This window comes from Ctenopharyngodon idella, chromosome 16, assembly GCF_019924925.1.
Source record: "Ctenopharyngodon idella isolate HZGC_01 chromosome 16, HZGC01, whole genome shotgun sequence".
In the NCBI taxonomy this organism is placed as follows: Eukaryota; Metazoa; Chordata; class Actinopteri; order Cypriniformes; family Xenocyprididae; genus Ctenopharyngodon; species Ctenopharyngodon idella.
The window spans coordinates 7,669,175-7,693,390 of NC_067235.1; the positions used below are offsets into that span (position 1 = coordinate 7,669,175).

A 24,216-nucleotide genomic window follows, 5' to 3' on the forward strand; every position below is an offset into this window, starting at 1 on the left:
TGCTTAGAACGGAGAAGTTTTTCCTTTGAGTTTTCAGCGTACAGACACCATTGTCAAAACGATCCCCATTCATACAAATCCGTGAAAATGATTAAAAGGCTGTATTCTGCTGGCAGGCCATTAGATGGTGATGAAATACTATAGACTAGGGCTGCACAATTATGACAAAAATCATTATTGTCAATTATTCCCTTGAAATTGTAATTGCGATTATTAATTACGATTATCACAATTTACATTGAATGATGTAAAACAAGCTGAAAACATTTTCTATAGCATTAAACCTCAAATGTCAACTATACATTGGTTTGATTTCTTCTTTAAATACTAATAATAAAAAAAAAAAAAGTCAACATATGCATGGTATAATAATAGGGGCTTTTGCATTGGGTTGTTCTTGGAACTTAGATATAGGAACTAGCCACCAGTGTGGTTCCCTGAGAACTAATGTTTCCCTAGGGCCTGAAGTGACGTAAACTGTGCTTGTTGTTGTTACTTTTATTATGATGGCGCTGAGAACAGTTCAGACAGATCCTGAGCACACAGTGCTCGCATTCTCCGTCTTCATTAGTTTACGATCTGTTTAACAGTCCTGTCTAATATGTTATTAGATAGAACTGTTATACAAAGAAAGTAGACAGTACATGCAGAAGTATTAGCTTTTGCCATGTGGTTGATGCCCAGTGTCGCTAGCTTAGCAGAAATACATAATCATGTTTCGCTTGGTCTGCTCAAAGTCGCACTGGATTTTCTCCTTAGCGTAAGGTTGAGAGATCCTATCAATGTTTTTCATGTTTGTAGTTAGTTCGTGGAGTAAATACATAGGCTGAGTACACAGCTTTTTAAAAATGGCGGGTACTGGTGTTTCGTGTGCGTTCGACTTATCAGCATACACCTACATCACTGGTAACATTAGCTAGACCTTTTACATTCTGAAGTAGTGGTGGTTCGCATCTCGCAACGTAACATGCTCTAAACACACCTCTTAAACATGCAGAATAATGTAAGTGGATGTTTTTCCTTGTAATCGTGCCTTTGAATAATTACGAAATCGTGGCATCCGTAATCGTAATTGTGATCAGAAATTCGATTAATTGTGCAGCCCTACTATAGACTGCACGTGTAATGTGCATGTGTATGACGTCATCATATTCACAGATTCGCATTTTTGCTGTTTACACGGAGACCATTTTCAAAAACTTGCACTTTGAAACCAGATTTCAAAAGTTTGCATTTTCAGACCACCACAACGCCATTGTCGCGTAAATGAATGGCCAAAACGCATGAAAAGTTTTCCGTTTTTAGTTGAAAATGGTGTCGTGCAAACGACCCCTAAATGTACATTTATACATATTTAGGCATATAGTATATAGTGTGTTAATTATGCTTTATTAACACGTATTCCTATTGTAATTCATGATTAATTCAGAGAGTTATAAAACATTTAGTAGTTGTCAGTTAACTATTTTTGTGAGCTCATCTAAAGTGAAGACTATATGCCTCGTAAAGCTTTTGCAAAGGAGATTTAAAGGCTCAGTTATCTATAAATAAGTTTCTGTAAAGTGCAAACATTGCTGAATAAAAATTTACCAGTGCCAACACTGGATTACAGGAGTGCCAAACTCTCAGACTGAGAGTTTGCTTTCTGAGCACCAGTGATTGAGTGGAATGAATTTTAAAGTACAAGCAGTGTGAAACGTGAAGATTCTGATTTACCCAGGGTTTACAATGAAACAGGGTAAACTGTTTGAAGTTTTAATTTGTGAAATTTGTGAAAAATTTGTGAAAAACTAATTTGTGACTCACTGTTTGCACTGAATTTTCACTCAGCAATGAAACTGAACTAAAATATTTTGCTTATTTTCTTCATTTTGTTCCTTTTTGTTAGTTTTGTTGATATTTTGTTGGTGAATATTCATTTTGTTGCTTTTTTTATCTTCACTTTCTTGCTTTTGTTCTTTTTTGTTCATTTTGTTGCTTATTTTGTTGACATTTATTTTGTTCCATATTTTTTATTTATATTCACTTGCTTTATTTTGTTCTTTTTTGTTCATTTTGTTGCTTGTTTAGTTCCTTTTTTATTTTTATATGATATTGCAGAGGTTTATTTTTCATAAACCTCTTTACTTTTTACTTTAGATGAGCTCACAAAAATAGTTAACCGACAACTACTAAATGTTTTATATCTCCCTGAATTAATCAATAAATACATTAGGAACATGTGTTAATAAAGCATTTAACACACTGAGTAACTATTACTATATGTCTAAATAATAAGATGTATAAATGTACATTTAAATTGTTTATTGACCATTTACTTCCACTTTCTAAATGATCTTATGAACCACTGATAACTCTTAAACTGGTTTGTAAATGTAATAATTTAGAAATGATAAATCAAGAATAAAGAATTTACAGCTATATTTATAAACTATAATGTCTATTAATGTAGGGACAATGCTTTATAAATGATGAACTAACTCTTTACTAATGCTTAACTAATAATTTATACGTGAGTTATTATAAAGTGTTACCAGTTAATCTTGAAATCAATGTGGATAATAAATTAGCAATGATGTCTTCATTAATGTTACTTGCGGTTCCCATACCGAATGGCGCTAGCTATTTTATCAATCAATTTTATCAATTATTTTTTCCAATTGTGTTCACCACAGTGGGCGGAATGCGTCATAAACTTACTGATAACAAGCCCCACCCATTTAGAGGGACGATATTATTTGATCAGTTTTCCTGTCATTTGAAATTCGTCTCTCCTTTGACTTTCTATGGCTTGGCCCTCTGTAATTTCACAGCTGGACCACCAATCACAGAGATAAAAGCGTTAGGCAGAAAAATCCTAAAATGGATAAAAGGGATATCTACACAATAAAAACTGAATGGGCTGATTTGAAGGGTTTATTTCTTCAAAAAGATTTAGATGTTTATTGTCAAATTATAAATTCCTAAAATAGCATTAGAATTGATGACTTTTTATTAAAACATTTTTACTTTTTAAACTATTATTTAAAAGTTTGCATATATTATTTTTTACAATAGTTTAGACCCTCTCTGAGAGCCTAGAGGGCCCTGACGGCTTCCCTCTGGTTGTACTGCATTTCATAATGCAACGCACTCTCAGCATCTCCAGAACTGGGGCCCGTTTCAATAAGGAGGTTCAACCAACTCTGAGTTAAAACTTGAACTGTGAGTTGACTTACTCTGAGAAGGGAAACTGAGTTTCCGGTTTCAGAACAGCTGAATTAAGTTAGTTCAATCAACTCTGAGTAGGTTGACTCCGAGTTAAGCGAGTGCACCACGACTATGAAAAGCCATGATCAATGGAGCTCCAATATTATGATTCACCATGGCAAAAGCACCAAACAAAAAGTAGTCTGCATACTTCAATACAATACAATACAATACAATACAAGTTTAATTCTTATTACTGTTATAATATCAGAGGTGAAATCTGGCAGAAAGGTAGGTTATTGAACTAATATTCATTTTTATAGTATCCCACATACAAAAAATAAATAAATAAATAAATAAATAAATAAAAATAATAATTTAAGTGCATTTTATTTATTTTGCAAATTATCTGCCAAAGGGGTTAGAAAAATAAGGCAGCAGCTATTTACATTCAGTGAAAATTGTATATTTTCTTAGCGATAGATGCTATTTACAGTACAAATAGCTGTAGATGCTAAAAAATAGTGATATATTCTATTTACCATGTTAAAGTAGCAGTTTTTGGCAATAAGTGTAAATAGTAATTAGATGCTATTTATACTTTATTCTGGCAGATACAGATATTTGCACCTCAGTATTGATGTACATTAACAGGATGCAATAATAGAGTGTAAATGATTATATTTATTAAAATTATAAATACTTTTATCATTGTTAAACACTCGATAGGCACTTTACTTCCACTTTTAGAAATAAATGCCTTTCTGATGTGATATGTAATGGGAAAAGGGAGAAGAGCTAGCTCGGCAAAAGGCAGATTCGAACCTGGGTTAATCGCGTCACAAGCCAGTTCTACACACCTTATGCGCTACTGCTTACACCACTGAAGGAGTTGCATCACATGCATCGTTTTTAACCTTGTGTGACATTGGTGGGCAGAGTTAGTGTAAATTTGTACTTAGTAATAGACTTTGAATAATCTTGTTTTCTGTTTGCATTAAGATTATTTTTATTACCACACTGGCAGATAATTTTACTCAAGTAAAATGCACTTAATTTAGATTTCCCCCAGCAAAAAAAAGACTAAATATCTGAATAATTTTCTTATATAGAAAATGCATCTTGATTTAAGATTTTTTTTAGATATTTGTACTTTAAATAAGACAAAAACACTCAGAAAGAAAAGCATTTTTGCACTGTGAATTACTGTATTTGAACACTTAAAAAAGGGGGAGGAGACCGAAAGAAACTCTGGGTTTCGAAGAAAGAAGAAAACCTGCTCCTGGCCAGGGTAGGTTCACAGAGTAATGGTAACTGATTCTGAGTAAAAGTTACCTCCCTTTCAGAAACAGGCTTGACTTACCCTGCTTTCTCGAGTTTTCACTTAACCTCCTTTCTGAAACGGGCCCCTGGTGCTACAGCAGTGATAAACTTAAGCTTAATGTAAACGCTCTTCAAACTCTGCTGTCATAGTAAAGCAACATGTGAACATTTCTCACTGAATGTTAAAAAGATATACATACTTGAAAACAACAGAAGTTTAGGATTGTGCAGCAGTTCATACACACTAGTATCTGTGCTTCAGGACCAAATGGACCAAAAGGACCAAATGTCACTTGGGTTTATAAAAACTCTTCAGGTGCGTCTGTAATTCAAACAGCTTAAAAAAATAAATAAATAAAAGCTGCCAGACATCTTATTGAAAAAAAAAAAAAAAAAAAAAAAAAAAAACTACAGCTACCGATGGGTTACTGTAAGGTTTTTAGGAGATAGACATCATTAGATAAGTATAAAAATAATTATGCCATACACAGACCATATACTGGGGAGTTCACTCTCTCATATAGGACATTACACCTTCAGTCACCAAAACTGCTCAAAACCACCGAGATGCACAGCTGAAGGAAGATGTTAGCTTAGCGAGCTGGATTTCAATGTGTCGAGGCGATTGTGGTCCCAAATCAGTGTTCAAATCTAAACACACAGGCGGCAGAGAATTAACCAACAAGTCAAACAACAAGAATCTTTGCACAGTTTTTGCGATTATGCACTATCAACTTTCAACTTATTGTGCACTATCAACTTTCCTCAAGCTAAGAAAACAACTTTTGTAGAATATAATCCATCACAAATCCATCTTGGTAAGAACTGCTGATGAGTTTTGCTGCGTTTAATGCATTAACTAAAGTTTAAAGTCTCCCTACCTTACCCCGATTCGCAAACATAAGCTTATAAAAATGATTTATAATTTTAGCTCTTGGGTCAGATTATTCTTTGCGGGGTTACCTCATGTACCTATACAGAAAGTGAGTGGGATGCGGAGTGTGTGGTCAAACAAACAACAAAAATGTAATTCAAAATGTTTTTCTGATGCGAGACTTATTTTGAAAGATGGAAGTGAAAGCTGTTGACTCTTCTGTCAGACACAGTTTAAGTAAAGAGTGCCTGAGAAAAACGTATTGTCCTGATTTAGTATTTTCTGTCAGATGAGATGTCAGGCTGTGTGCGCCATTATTCTAACATTGTTTTTGTAATTTGTTAATAAAAAGTCTCTCACCTCAGAAAAACAAACTTTCCTGTCCTGTCGGACGTTATACTGTGCTCGTGATGCAAACTCTACAATTGTGATGACAAATACGGAGACATGCACAAATTACAAGCATGCAACATTGTAGTTAAGTTGTCAATTAGCAAGTCATGAAATTGTCAAAAAAGTACCAATAACCTACATAACTGGTACGTTGTGTGTTAGCTTGGAAGGATTTCCATGCAGGTATGATGTTTATTCTATTCATCAGGATCAATGTCCATGTGGTTTGACACTTCATGTTAGTACTGTGTATTTACTATGCTAACTGTAGTTTCAATAAACTTAATACCACTTTACTTTCACTGTGTTGTTTTCTATATTTTTGATGACTGTGGTGGCTCATACCAACTTACTAAATGTATTGTATTAACAAAAACTAGTTTAGGACTGCTATTTAATAGCCTTACATCATACTATTTATTCATTAGTGTTAGTGATATTCTTACAATTTATGTGCATTTCAAGTAAAGTGGGACGGTACTTGTGTGTGTCAACCATTTTTGAGAAATAAATTTGCTTCATTCAAATTCCTAAATATTTGGATCCCGGCTTAATGACCATGGGAAAAATGTGGGTCCAATGTCCAAACCAGCTGAGAACCACTGATCTAGATGGCTGCTTTTAATCTAAAAAGGAATCTGGAAAATCACCTGTTGTCAAAACCAAAATACCTCAAACTATGGAGAGCCTGCAGTCAAAAAGGGAACATGACAGAGCCTATGCTAAAACAAGAGTAAATATCGCCTTGGCTTTTGAAAGGTGGCAACAACGCCAAGATATGAAGGGACTGAAGACTGACACAGAGCTGGCTTTTTTTCTGCTGAACAGGTAAGGCATTTCAGTGGTTCAATAGGTAGCTAGGTAATTTGCAATGTGTGATCTGATCTGACTGAGCAATCGTTAGGTCTAGACATCAGTAAGGTGATTATAAAACATTTACATTTGGTCAGAACAAAAGCAGCGGATGTTAATTTTTCAGATGACCTTTTTCGGGTATGCCTAGTGTGGGACATACTACTTATTGTCATATCGATGTAGTGACAGATCTGTTCTGATGTGGTGATCACAGATTCATCCACACAGAGGAGCAGTGCAGCAGCACAACCTACATAAAAAAAAAAATTCTGCAAGTAACTTGCGATTTTATGTTTCAAACAGAGATGGTGATAGAAAGGCAAAAGTTCCGTACTGCAACTTTAATGCGAAAGACACTCATAGAAATGTTTATATATGCACACTGAAAATTCATCATTTGAGGCTGTTTTAATACGATGCATGTATATGATTGTGGTCACAATGTGGACGGCTGTTCTTTTGTGAATCTCTCCTGATTGGCATGGCTGTTTGTTTGTTTTTTTTCTTTCTGTCTGTAAATGATTTGCGTTTACTTAGTGGTAACACTTGTGTTTGCCTCCAAGCCCACAGATGCTGTCTGCTTTCCTTTCTGAGGGAGGGAGGGGTTAGGGGATTGAATTGGCAAGCCACTGCCCTAATTCAATATGTAAATGAAATGTAAAAACAGGCACAAGAGGCCCAGCGCCGCAGCCTGACGCACAGCTCAATGCAGCTGTAATTGCATTTGCATTATAGCAATGGCTCTTTCAAATCTCCCTCTCTTATGGAAATCTTTCCTTTTTTTTTCCTTTTCCTAGAGAACTGTGGGTTTTGAAAAGGCCTCTTTCTTCTCTGACTAATTTCAATAATATTTGCATATTCATTACAATTAAGATGACTTTGAGCTTTTGGTTTTTAAGTTAAATTGTATTTCTCAAGAGATGACAATGGCAGAAATTATGTGGAACTGATGATTATGTGGAACTGATGATTATGTGGAACTGAATATTTTCTTTTTATTTTGAAGGCTTTTCAGCTGCATCTCAATTCCTACAGGAGGCCATTTGGACGTGTATTGTTAAATTAGTAAATTTTGGCAATTTGTAATGTTACAGAAGAGCTGAACATCAGATTCAAACAGACAGCTCTCTCCTGTGCTCTCATCTCGAATCAATCAATTGCTCTGACAATGACAGCACATCAGCCGTGTGATGTGACAAAACATCAGCTCAAAGATCACAAGTACAAACTGGCAACTGGATGAAATTTGAAGAGACGCTGACAGGTGGTGTTCCCACTTGGATTGATTTGTATAAGTGACCAACAGCTGTAATGATGTCCGTGTAGGGTTAGCTAAAGAATAAACGGTCAAGGAAGCGGATTCTGGCAACCTCAAACCTGGCCGTTTAGTGTGAAACAAAATTTTTACGCCTGTTTCACACATACTCCGTTTGCAGTGCGTGTGCGTATTTTTCTTTGTATTCTATACTCTGTTTCATCGTCAACACATGGCTTTTTGCCTCGGGTAAAGCAAGGAAAACGACACCTTATCTGGCATTTAGGTAAACAAGGAGACATTATGGGTAGCACTCGTCTTTTCGTAGAGGTGGAAAAACAGTTCTTTTGACCTGCAGGATTTCTTGTAAAAAGATTTAAAGGCAAAAGAAAAGACGAGAGTCAGCCGTTTTTTTCTATTATAAGTTTTAATTTAAAATGTTTGTGATTTTAACATAGCCTATGTTTAAATGTTTTGCCACTTGCGTGAGCAACATAACATATAAATCTAAAGTATTACTTTATATAAGTATAAAGAAATAAATTGAATAAAACATTTAAATGTAGTGCGTTTAAACATGACATCTATGTAAGAGTGTATACAAAGAGAATCGCAATGCTGACAAGCCACAGCAAAGAACTTTTGGATTTGAAATAAAAATAAGTAAATGCTGTGTTTGTGAAATACATCCACAGATCAGTTGCGCACTGCAAGCGTGGCATATGTGAAAGCACAATAGCGCGTGCTGCTCCTGCATCCCATACATTGCATTCTGACCGAATGCAATGACTGGACAAATATTTTTTGGTCCTAAGACTTCCCCAGAAGATACACCGATCAGGCATAACATTATGACCACCTTCCTATGTCCCCCCTTTGCTGCCAAAACAGCCCTGACCCGTGGAGGCATGGACTCCACTAGACCCCTGAAGGTTTGCTGTGGTATCTGGCACCAAGATGTTAGCAGCAGTTCCTTTAAGTCCTGTAAGTTGCGAGGTGGGGCCTCCATGGATCGGACTTGATTGTTCAGCACATCCCACAGATGCTCGATTGGATTGAGATCTGGGGAATTTGGAGTCTAAGTCAACACCTCAAACTCGTTGTTGTGCTCCTCAAACCATTCCTGAACCATTTTTGCTTTGAGGCAGGGCACATTATCCTGCTGAAAGAGGCCACAGCCACCAGGGAATACCATTTCCATGAAGGAAAAAAACTCCCTACCCTACCTTTAAGTCACAGAAATGTATGTGTTTTTTTTTTCAGACCCTAAAGTATATACACACAAAACTTTCATGCAGTGACTGTGTTACAGAACTTACTTTATGGAGTTCCTGAAGTGATCTTCTGCAGGGTTTTTGACTGTGCAACTGTTCAGTAACCATAGATCAGCATCAGATGGATTCTCTGGAGAAAGAGAGACAGTTACAGATTAACAAGTTACACATGAAGATTCCAGCCACAATGACTTGTCAAAACTATTCACATAGCCGTAAAACACAATATGAGACATTGTCAGATTTACAGCTGCCTGTGCAGATGCACAAGAGAAGAGTGTTGCTAAAACTGCACATCACAGTAAATGATCTACATGGTAAGAAAACAGATTCCCTATACTTAAATGCCCTCAATTTTTTTTCAATGTGAAATGTGAAGCAAACTATGACTTTAGAATGGTACTGTGCACAGTTCAATCTTTCTTTCTTAATTTATGCTCATATTTTTTAATTGAAATGTAAAAATGTCCACATATGCTCCAATGACTCAACCCAGCCCTTGAAATTAAAAGAAAGCTTATTAAAAAAGGTTTATGATTCTAGTAAAGCAGAGTCAGTTTGTGTGAGTCATTACAGAGAAAGGGAATCACTGATTGAACCCCACAGTTTCCATCTCTTTTCTATGATTTTCATTCAGAATGATTGTATAGTTTTTATTAAATTTTATGGAGACTGTCATATTTCAAATTTGTATGTCAGGTCGCAATCTTTAGAATGAACAGATTGTATGCTAATATGCATAATCGTTTCAAACAACTCTAATAAAGCCCATAACAGACAGACTGATGCTATAAAGCTGCAACACAAAGAACAACAGTATTAGACATGATGAAAATGCAGAGCAGAGCAAAACTACAAAGGTGTAGACATTGACATTTCCAGGTTTTCCAAGAAACTTAATAGCATGTGTATAATCTGTATGACCTAGTTGTCATAACACATGATTGCACACATTTTCCACCACAGCACTGAAGAGCCGGATGCTGGGTAACACACCTGAGCTATGGAGGCTCACCTGCAAAAACATTCCAGCTCCTGCATTTGAGTATCTGTGCTATTTTGTTTAGTTTTTTTCACATGGATCAGGTGTACCATGAGTAAACGTGGCGCTCTGCTCTCTGAACTCACACACAGCAAGGCAGCAAGGGACTCGTAAAGCAGGCCAGGACTAAATTACACACTTTCAAATGGAAGTTTATACGAGTTTGTTTAGTGGATATTATTTTAGCAATGAATCACACTGTGTTGGCCAAATAAAATGAATTATTCCTTCTCATTCTGCTGTTTTCTTAGTTTCTTGGTGTACTTTTAAGGATATTTTTGTACAGCAGTTATGAGTCCTTAATAATTGTACACCTTTAAAGCATTAAAGGATTTATTCATGCTCACGTTGCTCAAACCGTATAAAAGGAGCTGCAGCTATTTTTATTAAATGTGAATGCAGACGAGGCTGTTGAGATCCAAACATAAAAACAACAGCACTTCAACAGTGCTTAACATTTTATCTATGTGAACAAACAAGTGTATTGTATAAATCACTCAGAATGTATTTTTAATAATGGTTAAATGGTGTAATATTTTCTGAATTTGATTATGTACTTATCAATTTCGTTGCGAGTACAGTGCTCCTGCAGAGAGACTCTGTCCACACTCTCTTCTGATTGGCTGTGAGTTTTGATTGAATTTGTTGCGTCTCGTAGTCACAAGAAATTGCTGGAATCTTACTGTGTCACATTTTGTTAGGACACAGAGCAGTACTACTATAGCAGTCAGACTGAAATTTAAGCCATCATTTGCTGAAAATATTCCTCACATCTCACAAGTTTGTTCATGCAGTGAGGAGTTCCAGATACATATCGACAACATTTTTTTGTTTTTTTTATCTGATTTTATCTGTTTTTTTATCTGAAACCGATTTCAGACAGACTTTTGAGGCAGAGTAAAGGTATAATGATCTACAGCAATATAGAGCGAGCTTTGGTGATAACTAAGCAAATATTTAATTACTATAATAGTAAATTCGGTAACACTTTAACTAATGTTAACAAATGAACCTTATTGTAATGTATTAACTAACATGAGCAATACATTTGTTACTGTGTTTGTTAATCTTTGTTAACGTTAGTTAAAAAAAAAATACAGCTGTTCATTGTTTGTTCATGTTAGTTCACACTGCATTAACTAATGTTAACAAATACAACTCTTGATTTTAATAATGTATTAGTAAATGTTGAACTTAACGTTAACAAAGATTAATAAATGCTGTAGTAGTGCAGTTCATTATTAATTCATGTTAACTAATGTAGTTAACTAATGTACCTTATTGTAAAGTGTTACCGTAAATTCTTGCTAAAAATGAAAGTTGTACACTCATTATTGTGGTGCATTATGGGATTGAATGAGTGCACTTGATAACGTTCACTATGGTTTCAGACACCACTACAAATGGTTGTCCCTTCAAATAATGCCCTATTTAAGAAGGGCATAGGGCAGGGTTCGGCAATTAAAGGATTAGTTCACTTTCATATAAAATTTTCCTGATAATTTACTCACCCCCATGTCATCCAAGATGTCCATGTCTTTCTTTCTTCAGTCGAAAAGAAATTATTATTAGTACGCCGAAACCGTACTTTCGTATTCTTCAAAAAGCTTACACTATGTCCTACGCCTTCCCTATTCAACTTACGGAACGAACGCAGCGCCAGTTACATTTTTTCTGTAAGTAGAATAGGGAAGGCGTAGGACATACAGTGTGAGCTTTTTGAAGAATACGAAAGTACGGTTTTGGCGGAAGCACTTGGAAGGCGATCATTTGTTTATATAAAGCATATACATTTAAATTTTTTTCGAAAATGACAGATCGTTTCGTTAGATAAGACCCTTATTCCTCATCTGGTATCGTTTAAAGCCCTTTTGAAGCTGCACTGAAACTATAATTTTGACCTTCAACCGTTTGGAGGCCATTGACGTCCATTTATAAGGATAATAATCCTGGAATGTTTTCATCAAAAACCTTAATTTTTTTTTGACTGAAGAAAGAAAGACATGAACATCTTGGATGACATGGGGGTGAGTAAATTATCAGGAAAATTTTATATGAAAGTGAATCCTTTAAGTTTGGCATCGGGCCAAAAAAAAATTTTGCCACTAGATGGTGGGCCAGAACATAGTCAAAGGATAATTTAAATTAATTGATGAAAAATGCAACTAGAATTGCCTGTGACAGACTGTTACAGTGTCTTTTTGTAACTGGTATTGAGCTGTTACTCTGTGTTAAATCCTGTAGTAGGACAGTCATTAATAAAAAGCCACATTTGTGTGGTGGTGTCTGGGTTTTACACTGGATAAATTAATAAAGCAGAGTAGTGACGCGTAAGCTGGCAAGTATCTTCATTCACCAACTTGCAACACAGACCTCCTTGCTAAAACACACGTGGGAGATGGATAAAAATAACTCAAAAAATAAAAGACAACTTGAATAAGCCCATTAATAGCATGTTTGAGTTATGCTCTTAACGAACTGTGTTTTATTTCCTCTTTCCATATTGTAAATAATAAATGTGTATCATTTTAATTTGCTTGTTACATAATAGAGCCTAACTTATTGTAATAATTATTTGACTTAGCCTACAGTACTTTTACACTCAGAATTATTCCTTGGCATCCTCACGTACTAAACTGCATTTTTTTTTTTTTTTTTTTTTTTTTTTTTTAAATTGTTTGCATTCTGGAGGTATGCTCTTACGTCGTGTGCAGAGTGATAACATTTAAGTTAGCTGGTGAGAGAAAATGGCACTATCAAAGAGTCTAAAGAGGAAAGTTGACAGCGAAAATAGAGCATACAAAGAAGAATGGAAAGACAACTATGCGTTCTTACCTAGTTTCGTGAATGCAAAGCCGGTGTGTCTTATCTGCAACGAAGTTGTCACTGTTTTCAAAGAATATAACACCGCGTCTACACCGGACGCAAGTGGTGCAATGCGTCAAAAGATAATAGAACCCATTTTAATCAGTGATATTGTCTACACTGGAGGCAGCGGGGTGCGACGCAAGTCACGTGACAACACATTCCTGACAGTAAACGGATTCCCCGTTCTGTTTCTGACATAGTCCAAGTGCTTTGCAACGGTCGGTTTGTCGCGTTCAGTGTAGACAGCTTTTAGCTGTTGCAGCGTGGTGCAATGCGACGCGAAAAAAGTCACGTCTGGTGTAGACACAGTGATAATATTAGACGGCACCACGAGACGAAGATCTATTTCAGAACCAGCTGCTATCAAAATAATCTGGCTGCAGGCACGGGCCTATTGCCGACCACTGGTATGGGGGTGATTTCGGACACAGCCCAGGGGTGTTGGAGCAGCATCACATTCCTGCAGGATAAATCAGTGCTTCATGAACACCAAACATCAGGAAGCGAAACGATTCACTTACATAACCTGAAGAGAATTGCGCTCAACGGACACTTAGAAAAAATATTTGCATAGTAAAATTTAAAACATGCCTTAAGTATAACAGGTTAAAAAAATTAACCAGGTTTACAAAGAGACAAGGGTCAATTCCCACCATAATTCCCATTCCTGAAGCATAAGTGTGCTTTTTTTGTGTGTTCACACACTCTCTCTCACACACACACACACACACACACAGCTGTTCATATGTTCTCCAGAAGTCATTTGCATGAATTTGCCTGTAGGGCAGAGCACAGACAATCGCAGAGGCTGTTTTGGGTAAGATCCATCTTCGGTTGAATGGACTCACTGCAACCGTCCTTATCTGAGTCACAAAAGATCTTCCACCACCAACGGCCAAAACACACTCACATTTAAGAGTGCCATGTCAGCGTCTCACACATTTCAATAACGCAAGACAAATAAAGATTCTCTTTCACTCAGCTTATCACAAAATCTGAAAATGCACAAGTCATACATTCATTCGGCTGATTTTGGTGTAAAGTGTTACAGCATTGTTCTGAGTGGCAGCTTCAGCCTTGACAAAATTTGAAGTGATCTTCTAACAAAGCACATTCAAAAAAGACACACACCAGCAACCTTCTATGTTCAAATGTTTTGTGTTTAACATGATAATGACTCAAAATATGCAAAAAAGAAAAGAAAAAAAATCAGAAGAAACCATGTTCTGGCAAGATCCAGATCACATTGTTCAAGGAATTTTGCACAGAAGAATGGGGGGAAGGAAAAAAAAAAAAAAAAATTATATATATATATTTTAACCTTCAAAAAGTAATTTATCCCAAAAAAGAAAACACCAGCTAGGCTACTACAAATAAAAAAGGAAAAAAGCAGAGAGAAAAAAAAAAATGCCTTTATTTTATAATGTATACCTATTTCTGGAAAATGAGGTTAGCAAAAGCATTTTATCTGTGGCCAGTGTCTCTAGAGGTGTCCTGCAGTCAATGTGACCGAGTATTAAACCAAACACATAACACCTGTGGACCATAGCATACAGAACAAACAAGATGGCTTCAAACTGTAAATGACAGCTTTCTGGCACAGCTGATGTTATCAAAACAAATGCACACATACTGTAGTTGTCAAAATGTTCATTGTGTGGAGTATCTCACGTAAATACAGTCAGTTATGGCTTAAGTGGATGTAAACAGGTAGGTGGAAACAGTACAGGTGCTGGTCATATAATTAGAATATCGTGAAAAAGTTCATTTTTTTATTGTAAATTATTTAAAAAAATGAAACTTTCATATATTCTAGATTCCCTACATGTAAAGTAAAACATTTCAAAAGTTTTTTTTTTTTTTAATTTGTTGATTAGAGCTTACAGCTAATGAAAGTCCAAAATCCAGTATCTCAAAATATTAGAATATTTACATTTGAGTTTCATTATATGACCATCCCTACAGTATAAATTCCGGGTATCTTTTGTTCTTTGAAACCACACTAATGGGGAAGACTGCTGACTTGGCAATGGTCCAGGAGACAATCATTGACACCCTCCACAAAGAGAGTAAGTCACAGAAGGTCATTACTGAATGGGGTGGCTGTTTACAGAGTGATGTATCAAAGCATATTAAATGCAAAGTTGACTGGAAGGAAGAAATTGGGTAGGCAAAGGTGCACAAGCAACAGGGATGACTGCAAGCTTGAGAATACTGTCAAGTAAAGCCGATTCAAACACTTGGGAGAGCTTCACAATGAGTAGAATGAAGCCGGATTCAGCGCATCAAGAGTCACCACACTCAGACATCTTCAGGAAAAGGACTACCAAGCCACTTCTGAACCAGAGACAACGTCAGAAGCATCTTACCTGGGCTAAGGAGAAAAAGAACTGGACAGTGAACAGTGGTCGAAAGTCCTCTTTTCAGATAAAAGTAAATTTTGCATTTCATGTTGAAATCATGGTCCCAGAGTCTGAAGGAAGACTGGAGAGGCACAGAATCCAAGCTGCTTGAAGTCTAGTGTGAAGTTTCTGAAGTCAATAATGATTTGGGGGGGCCGTGACATCTGCTGGTGTTGGTCCATTGTGTTTTATCAAGTGCAAAGTCAATGCAGCCATCTTCCAGGAGATTTTGGAGCACTTTATGCTTCCATCTGCTGACAAGCTTTATGGAGATGCTGATTTCCTTTTCCAGCAGGACTTTAGCATCTGCCCACAGTGCAAAAACCACTTCCAAGTGGTTTGCTGACCATGATATTACTGTGCTTTATTGGCCAGCCAATATGCCTGACCTGAATCTATGGGATATTTTCAAGAGAAAGATGAGAAACAGTCGATCCAACAATATACAGATGATCTGAAGGCTCAATAGTGCCTCAGCAGTGCCACAGGCTGATCACTTCCATGCCACACTTCACTGATGCAGTAATTTGTGCTAGGAGCAAGTCATTTGCTGTAATATGTCCTGCCGATCAAGTATTGAGTGCACAAAAGAACATACTTTAAAGAACTTGAACTTTTCTGTTTTGCAAATCCATTTTTTGATTGATCTTAGGAAATATTCTAATATTTTAAAATATACTGGATTTTGGACTTTCATGAGCTGTACGCTCTAATCATCAAAATTTAAAAAAAAACTTTTGAAATGTTTTACTTTACATGTAGGGAATCTAGAATATATGAAAGTTTCATTTTTAAAAATAATTTATAATAAAAAAAAAATGAACTTTTTGATGATATTCTAATTATATGACCAGCACCTGTATATATGTCAGAGAAGGCCTATATTTCATCCATGGATTCGGTCTTAAAGGACAGTAGCCTAATTAAATATTTGTCTGTCATTAATGTTAATAAAACAAAAGATGTTAAATAAATGTATATATATATATCTTGAAATAAAATTTCTCATATCATGGTCATATTGCCCACTCGTCCTGTATTCCACCATGAGAAATCTGGTCACCCTAGGTTGCTTACATTGGTTCTTCACAGTGTTATGTTATAAACATTTGCTCTATAATTTTTGTTTAGTTTTTGAAAGGCAGGTTAAAAAAGACATGATGTTTGTTTTTGCTTTTATTTTGTTTTTATTATGACTTTGGTAATTATGCCCTTTGCAGGTTATTGGACACTGTGAAATTTGTTCTTTAAGTTTGTGACAAGCACATAAAAATGATTACTTTTTTCACTGGAGTAATAATAAAGAAGCTGTCCTACATTCATTAGTCTCACTGTGTTGTGCTTGGAAAACTGCCACATCAAACAAGAAAAAAAAAAGAAATTAATAAATGTATATAGGCATCGGTATCGGTGAGTACCAAGAAAAAAAAAAGTATCGGTACTCATACTTGGTCCTTAAAAAAATGGTATTGGTACATCCCTACCTACTGTATCTGAGCTATAATCAGGTCAGCGTTGATGGCATCACATGTGACAGGAAGCAACGGCATGCATTGGGCCAAACGTGCCGAAAGAACCAAATGAATCAATGAATGTCTGTGAGCCCTGAGGAAATCATATTTCTGATCATTAGCTCATACAAATCCATTTATTCTGTCAAGTTATACTGCTTTTACTGCATTCAAAAGGCAGTGAATATGGGTGCACTGATGCGAACATAAGACAAATAAAGGACACATGCCACATACAGGGTCACGGCCGATGGACAATATAGTGACGGAGTTGTCACAGCTGCAGCATGTCATGCTACAACAAATGGCTAGAGCCGTAAGAACCACCTTTGACCTGGAAAATGAGGGATGACACATTGTCCATCCCAGAAAGGAAAGCTCACATATAGAATGATGAATTTAACACTGGGTAATACACTCAAAGCCTCAGAGTGATAACACACTGCTCCTAATGTGTGTGCACTAACTTGGATGGTTTAAATGCAGAGGACAATGCAGTGTATGGGTTATCATACTTTTCCTTCACATGTCACTTTCACTTTTCACTAAAAGACAGTAAAGTAAATGAAAAAATTAAAAGGTGCATCATTTCACTTTTTCCACTGCAGCAATGCATCATATGATTGGCCCCTAAAAACTCATCTTTAAAGCATAAACAAGGCCTTAACATGCACTGTGAGCACAAGTGCTCCAGTTTCACTTTATTTCAATCTCTGCCTTATGGAAAATATTTTGGGTGTCAAATTTTTCGGTTAGGAAAATATATAATTTACGTGACATGACCAATGTAATCTAATTTGTGTAAATGTGATGAAACAAGAAAGATAAACAGCATATTAGGCATAAGATAAAGAATGAATGTATAGTACGTATTGTGAATGAATTTAATAAATGTGGAAACCTGGCTTTTTTTGGAAGTCTTAAAGTAAAATAAAAGATTATCTGCATAGTTCAAACAGTTCAAATGCCTTAACTGCACAATGAATTCTAGTCCTTTCACCATTTTCTTTCTACTTCATTTCCATTAAATTCAATTTAAATCCTTGAATTCTTTAATTTCCTTAAATACAACATGTCAAGTTGTTTAAGAACTCAGTCAAAAAGTTATAAATAAGAGTCTTCACACTCTTAGTTCCTTTTATTATTTATTTGTTTGTTTATTTATATTTGCTGTTGTATCAGTCTCAACCATGAAATTGTGGGGTAAAGAATACACTTTGATATCACCAACGGACAGTATTGGGGGCCATTACCATTCATTATATTTGTGTAGTCAGAAAAAATGATGGCAAACAAGAAAGTTATGAATACTTGAATACCTGGGAGATTGTCATCTCCTATCAGATTTGTTCATAAGGTTGAAAAGTGTAAAGAAGTGAAATTCAAGTCAAGGCGCCTATCAGGGGGCATGATAAGAGGAAATCCGTGCGATGGGGGCAATGCCAACTCCATTTTGTCATCTTGCTGCTACAGGCACCAAGGAATTTTGTTACCAAGGTCACATGTGCGCCGAACCTTAATATATTTAGAGAGAATGTTGATTACATCCATCCCGTGATTCTTGGCTTGTATCAGGAGTGTCTTATGAAGCCAGAAGCTGAGGGATATTTCCCTGCCTGGAGATCAAATCTCTCAATCACCCAGTCTCAAGAGGCAGGAAGATGGTGACATTAGCAAGAACAAACTCGACCTGAAATGGGGTTAGCTAGGACATATGAACAAAGGAGAATGAATAAGAGAAAGAGGTTGAGACGGAGGTGCACTACTCCCACACAACTAGTTTATAATCTAGTTGTGAAGATGCCCAACCCTACAAAGCCCTATGTCACAAGAACAGAATCATGGTACTTTTCTTTCCTTCCTTTTGTTTTATTTTTAATTCTCCTTCTTGGATTTTCTTGTTTCTTTGGACACCACAACTGTGTAGCTTAATGAGAGTCTGCAAATTAGTGTCTGACGAAAAAAGTTTTAATCACTAACATTTTAGTGAATGTAGCAAATATTTCTATCATTAATGATTAATCTCATCCACCCGTGACCCACCCGCAATTGATTAGAGTGTTATTTTTTATTACTTGGCCCACTTGATCCGTGGATATAAGTGCGATCCACGCATCACTACTAACGTACGCTGGATATAAAAAGTGACATTAAAGGAAATCACTGTAGTTGGGTCAATGCCCCAATGCACGATTCATTTGTCTGCGTGTGTGTGTCTGCGTGTGTGTGTGTGCGCGTGTGTGTGTGTGCGCGTGTTTGCGCCAAACTGGATGCCAAACACACAATGATGGTCCCTCTCTCACATAAAGACAAAAAAAAAAAAAAAAAAAACAACAATAAAAGTACCAGCTACTACATGTGGACACAGATAAAATCTGGCCACGTGAAAGAGGAGTTCCCTTCGTTTGGAGCGTTTGTCAGTGTCAATATGCAAATGAGTTCACAAATGGTACTTGTTAAGGAGGCAAACGTGAAAAGCCCGGGGCAAGAGAGGAATCCTCTGTGTGCCATTGTGTGCCAGAGATTCTTTGAATCATTGAGGATGTTGTTCTTAAGCAGATGGCAGAAGGCCAGATGTGAGGGGCGCCACATCATCCTGCTGAACACACACAAAGATGCCATAACGTGCTCTAAAGTCAGGCCTAAGAGACAAGATGACTCGTGGCACTCATTTTACAGTACTGTAAATTCTTGATGCTGAACAGCTTTAGGTGTGATTTGGTTAAAAAATAAATAAATAAAGTATAAAAGAGTCACATTGACACTTATCGTCTCTGAAAGCGAGATGGGATCTTACTATCACAGTAAGCGCTCTTCAGCTGTCTCAACCACCATTGACGAGTAACACGTGACAATAAAAAAGCAGGAGAAAGACAATTCAGATTTAAATACTGGCGTCATGAACTAGAACAGCTGTACAGAGCAGGTGATGTGATGTTACTCAAGTGACCGCCTGAGCCTTCTTCACAATGTGCGCATGTTTGTAATTTAATGCCATGCCAGCTGCCATGACTATTTTCACAGTGAAAAACAGTCTAGAATTAGGGGTTAAACAGATCATAGTTGATCCATATGGACCAGCCCCCACGGTTCGGCATGTATGTGATTTGCGGATTAATTTCAAAGTTTAACCATCGTAGAGCGAAAGTTTACAATTTCCACACGTTTTGTCCTGCCAATTTACACATTCAAGTGATTTTAAACTATTCCAGCTCAAGAGGCAAAATAACTCAATTCGCTGTTATCTGTGCACACAGCCACACACACCCAAAGCACGCACACGCAGAGAGACATAATTTGCAATTTACACAGTGAAGACTGTAAAATGTTTGATAATTTTATTCAATTGCTGTAGAGGCCACAGGTAAATGACATTATAATGGGTTTATGTGAAGATTGTTTTAAGTTCACTTAAATTAAAAGTTATTATTTTTAAAAGCCTAATAAATTAAATTGATAGCTTTCAGTTGAATGTCTATAATTAATGTTTTTTTTTTTTTTTTTTTAAAGTCAGTTTCATAGAGACATCAGTACCAGGAATAGTATCACTGTGATACTGGCCTTCATTCATAAAAAGATGCCGTTACTTTGGCATAAGGGGCATGAAGGAGGATCTGTAGAGGGACAAAAGTCTGGAGTAGCCCATTCAGAAGTGGTTGTAGATTATTTTTATTACTATATTGATCACATTTCCACAAAGTGCCAAGATCTACATTCGGACTAGCTTCAAATGATAATATAAATAAATAGACATTTATATGAAATTCGCCCATACATTTTTGGTGCCATTACTGGGTTACCATTACAGCTACCCACAAAACCAACAACAAGGTGTATACAGTAACTGTACCTCCAGAGGAGTCGTAATAATTCTTTCAGGAAGGTAAAATGCTCAAAATATCGTATTGGTAATATAGGAAATCTATAGGTGTTCATGATTAATTAGGTCTCTTTGTGTGAACCCAGGCACTTCAGAATCCTGAGGTCTCCCAGAAGAGAGACAAAGGCGAGAAAAGGTGGTGTCTTTGCAAGCACCATATCAGCTTTCTCTCACAACCCTTTTAAAATTCATGAATTCCAGAAGAGGCCAACGGCAGCCATTATCCATAATTTACAGCAAATCATAAAATCAGATTAAAGTTCCATGTTATGAACTCTTTTTGTCCCATTTGATTTGCAAGTCCTCTGCCTCTATTGCTCCCCTGGTGTGTCCTCGTCCGTGCCTGGGCTCGACTGGTACACAATTTCAATTTGTTTATGTGATATAGAACTGTGGGTGTCCTGGAAAACCTCAAGCATAAATCAGTCACGTAGGCCAGCGTGTATTGATACAAAGGTGCTGGTTCTAGATGGCTTTGCCCATAAACTCAAAGTTCTGGCCTCCCACACAATAAGCAAAAGTGGACAGATAAGAGATTGATAAAGTATTGGCTGGGGGAAATTTGATCTGGTCCCAATAATACAGTAACTTTGTCTGAGATCTAAGTCTTCTGAAATGACACAATCACTTTGAATAATGAACAGATTGAAATTTAAACCTTCACTATCAAATCAAAACACTGAACAATGCAGGCATACACAGACAAAATCAAAAGAGGAGACACAAACCTTGTTCTTCTTGAATCTGTGTCCACCAAATCATTTTTTCCCTAAGGCCAGCTTTATTTATTTTTTCCCCCATTTATTTTCAAAAGGAGCTCCACATATTTAAAAACTTCAGCAGTGTGACGAGGTGCTGAGTGTCTATTTCACATTCATCATCACTGTCAATTTTCACCCAGCCGACCAATCACACTGAAGATGGGCGGGACGAATACCACACCGACCAACCGACACACACTGCCTGTACAACAACAATAGACAGCTGGCTAAAAAACGTTTTGGTTGGCACATGGCCTAAAATTTAAATCTCAATCTGTCCATTAAAGTGACTGTGTTGCTTTACGAGGCTTTGAATATATCAATCAAGTTGTATGGATTTCACACTTCCTTTTATGTCCTTTTTGGAGCTTTACAATTTTGGATCACACTGGTTTTAATACAGACAAAAACAGCTGAATCATTTTCTCAATTTTCTTTTGTTATCCACAGAAGGTTGATTTCTTTATCTTCATTTTGACAAACCAATATTGATCCCTAAATCCCAAAATCAATGTTTTACTCTGTGCAGTTTTCAGTAGATGTGTGAACAAAACTTGTTTTTTGTGGTGCGCATCTCATCTAGTAATCACAATAAGTATATTGATAATAAATGTTGTTGATTATTTTATCTCAAAATAAATAGCAAATGAATATAGTTTGGACTACTTTTACTTTTTAACCTTCAATATTATAGTAAATGTACCAAATTCCCTATATAGTTTACAGAACTGACAGATTTTTTTATTTATTTTTTTTTATTTTTTTTTTTTTATTAATTACTGTACTGTACCTGATATAAATCAAAAAAAAAAAAAAAAAAAAAAAAAAAAAAAAAAAAATCAAGATCAGAATCAAAGAGCTTGTGAACCAGAATTGAATCGATTTGTGACGTGCCAATACCTAACCCTATACTTAACATGTTAAAAGGCTAAGACTATATTACCTGCATTATGATGAACTATTCTTGTACCCAAAAAAAATCCTCATGAATACATGACGTGCTCTAAAACTAATGTAAGTAACAACAGCTTTGCTAATATTATCCATATTCTGTAACAGCCTGAAACACTTCAGTGCTGTGCAGTGCTTTTGGCAACTGATACTAAACTGCATTTATATGACATTCAATGATGACAATTTAAGTCAGTAATGATAAAAAAAAAAAAAAAAAAAAAAAAAAAACACTGCTTAATCCTGTGAAGAGAACTCTCCCAGGGAACAGTCTGTGGACAGTATCCCAGACTGCGATAATCCTGCATGACAAGCGCTTTCTAAAGTTAGATAAACCACAGCCACTTTGTATTTCCATCTTCCATGTGAAGTCAACATTGTTAGTGAGGAAGCCTCTGATATAGCAGGGTGGAAAGAAATTCCCATTTCTTCCTGCTGTAGATGATATGTGCTGCATTAAGTGCAAAACATGAGTTATTTCTGCAACACAAACATTTCTTACTCTTCTTTTGATGTTCCCTCCAAATCACCGAGCTGCTGTTCATCAAGACATATAAGCACAGTTCAGAACAAGGTTACAACACAGACCTACTTTATGCTTTTAGTGATGCAGAGCATCCATTCCTTCTCATTATTTTTGCTTCACAGATTAAGATGTGGTAAAGTGTTTGTCTAAACATCCAGCAGGTATCAGAGCCAGGGTAAAGTCACAATATCATGACCCGCTTTCTGTCCCTCACCACAGTCTCTCATCCACCTATCAATCCACTATGACCTTGGGAAAGGCAGTGTGTTTCAGATACACTCCATCATGACAGCAGCACTGCAAACAGCTCCAGGATGTCCTGAACCATGGCACTTGATACTTCCAGAATATTAAAACTAATCAGGCCATTTTCTTTGTTTTATAATCACACCAGGGCATATGGAATTAAGTGCTGAAAAAGTGCTGGGTCAGACAGTCAGAAAATCATCCACCCTATAAACTGTAATAAGCCATAGTGACCATTTCTCAACAGCTCACTGATGCCTAAAATGAGATCATTAAAGTGTTTTAAGTCATTAAACCAATAAATGTTGACTCTGACAGCATCAGCTACCATTCTTCCACTCATCCGATACACTTTTTGTGGCATTTTCTCTTACTCTACTCATGCCTCAGAATTGTGATATTACTCAAGCAAATCTTCTGACCGACTGTCGTAAAGCTGAAAGCAATATAATGATTCAATACAATGAATCAGATTTAATAATAAATATATTTAAATCTAAGATGTTACTTTGATAATCTGGTTTATTTCTAATATTTTTGTTTTGGCTAGTAAATTAAAATTAAAAATGACAAAGTAAAGAAAAAGTTAGAAAAAGTAAAAGTTTGTTTTTTTGTATGTACAATATGTATGTATGTATGCATGCATGCATGTTAGGAGGTCTGCAACCCAACCTGTATATTTAAATGTATATTTAAATGTTTTAAACATTGTATGATATCATAGACGAATAAGTGTAAACTCTATAAATGAAATGAGCCAAGCACGTTCGTAAATCAAATAGCCGCATTTCTCTTGCGTCTCTCAGAAATCAGCTTTGTCAAGAGCAGGCTACCAACACCTAAAACACTACATCATACACATTTTG

General features: G+C 36.2%; 1 protein-coding gene across 4 annotated transcripts in view; it reads right to left on the reverse strand.

Moving 5' to 3' along the window:
• The window catches only part of cdkal1 (CDK5 regulatory subunit associated protein 1-like 1), a 395,716-nt gene that overhangs the window by 320,979 nt on the left and 50,521 nt on the right, over positions 1 to 24,216 (reverse strand). For all 4 annotated transcript variants that reach the window (XM_051866817.1, XM_051866814.1, XM_051866815.1 and 1 more), the window contains exon 4: positions 9,209 to 9,293. In XM_051866817.1, the coding sequence (XP_051722777.1) occupies positions 9,209 to 9,293 (85 nt within the window). The remainder of the gene's footprint in view (positions 1 to 9,208; positions 9,294 to 24,216) is intronic.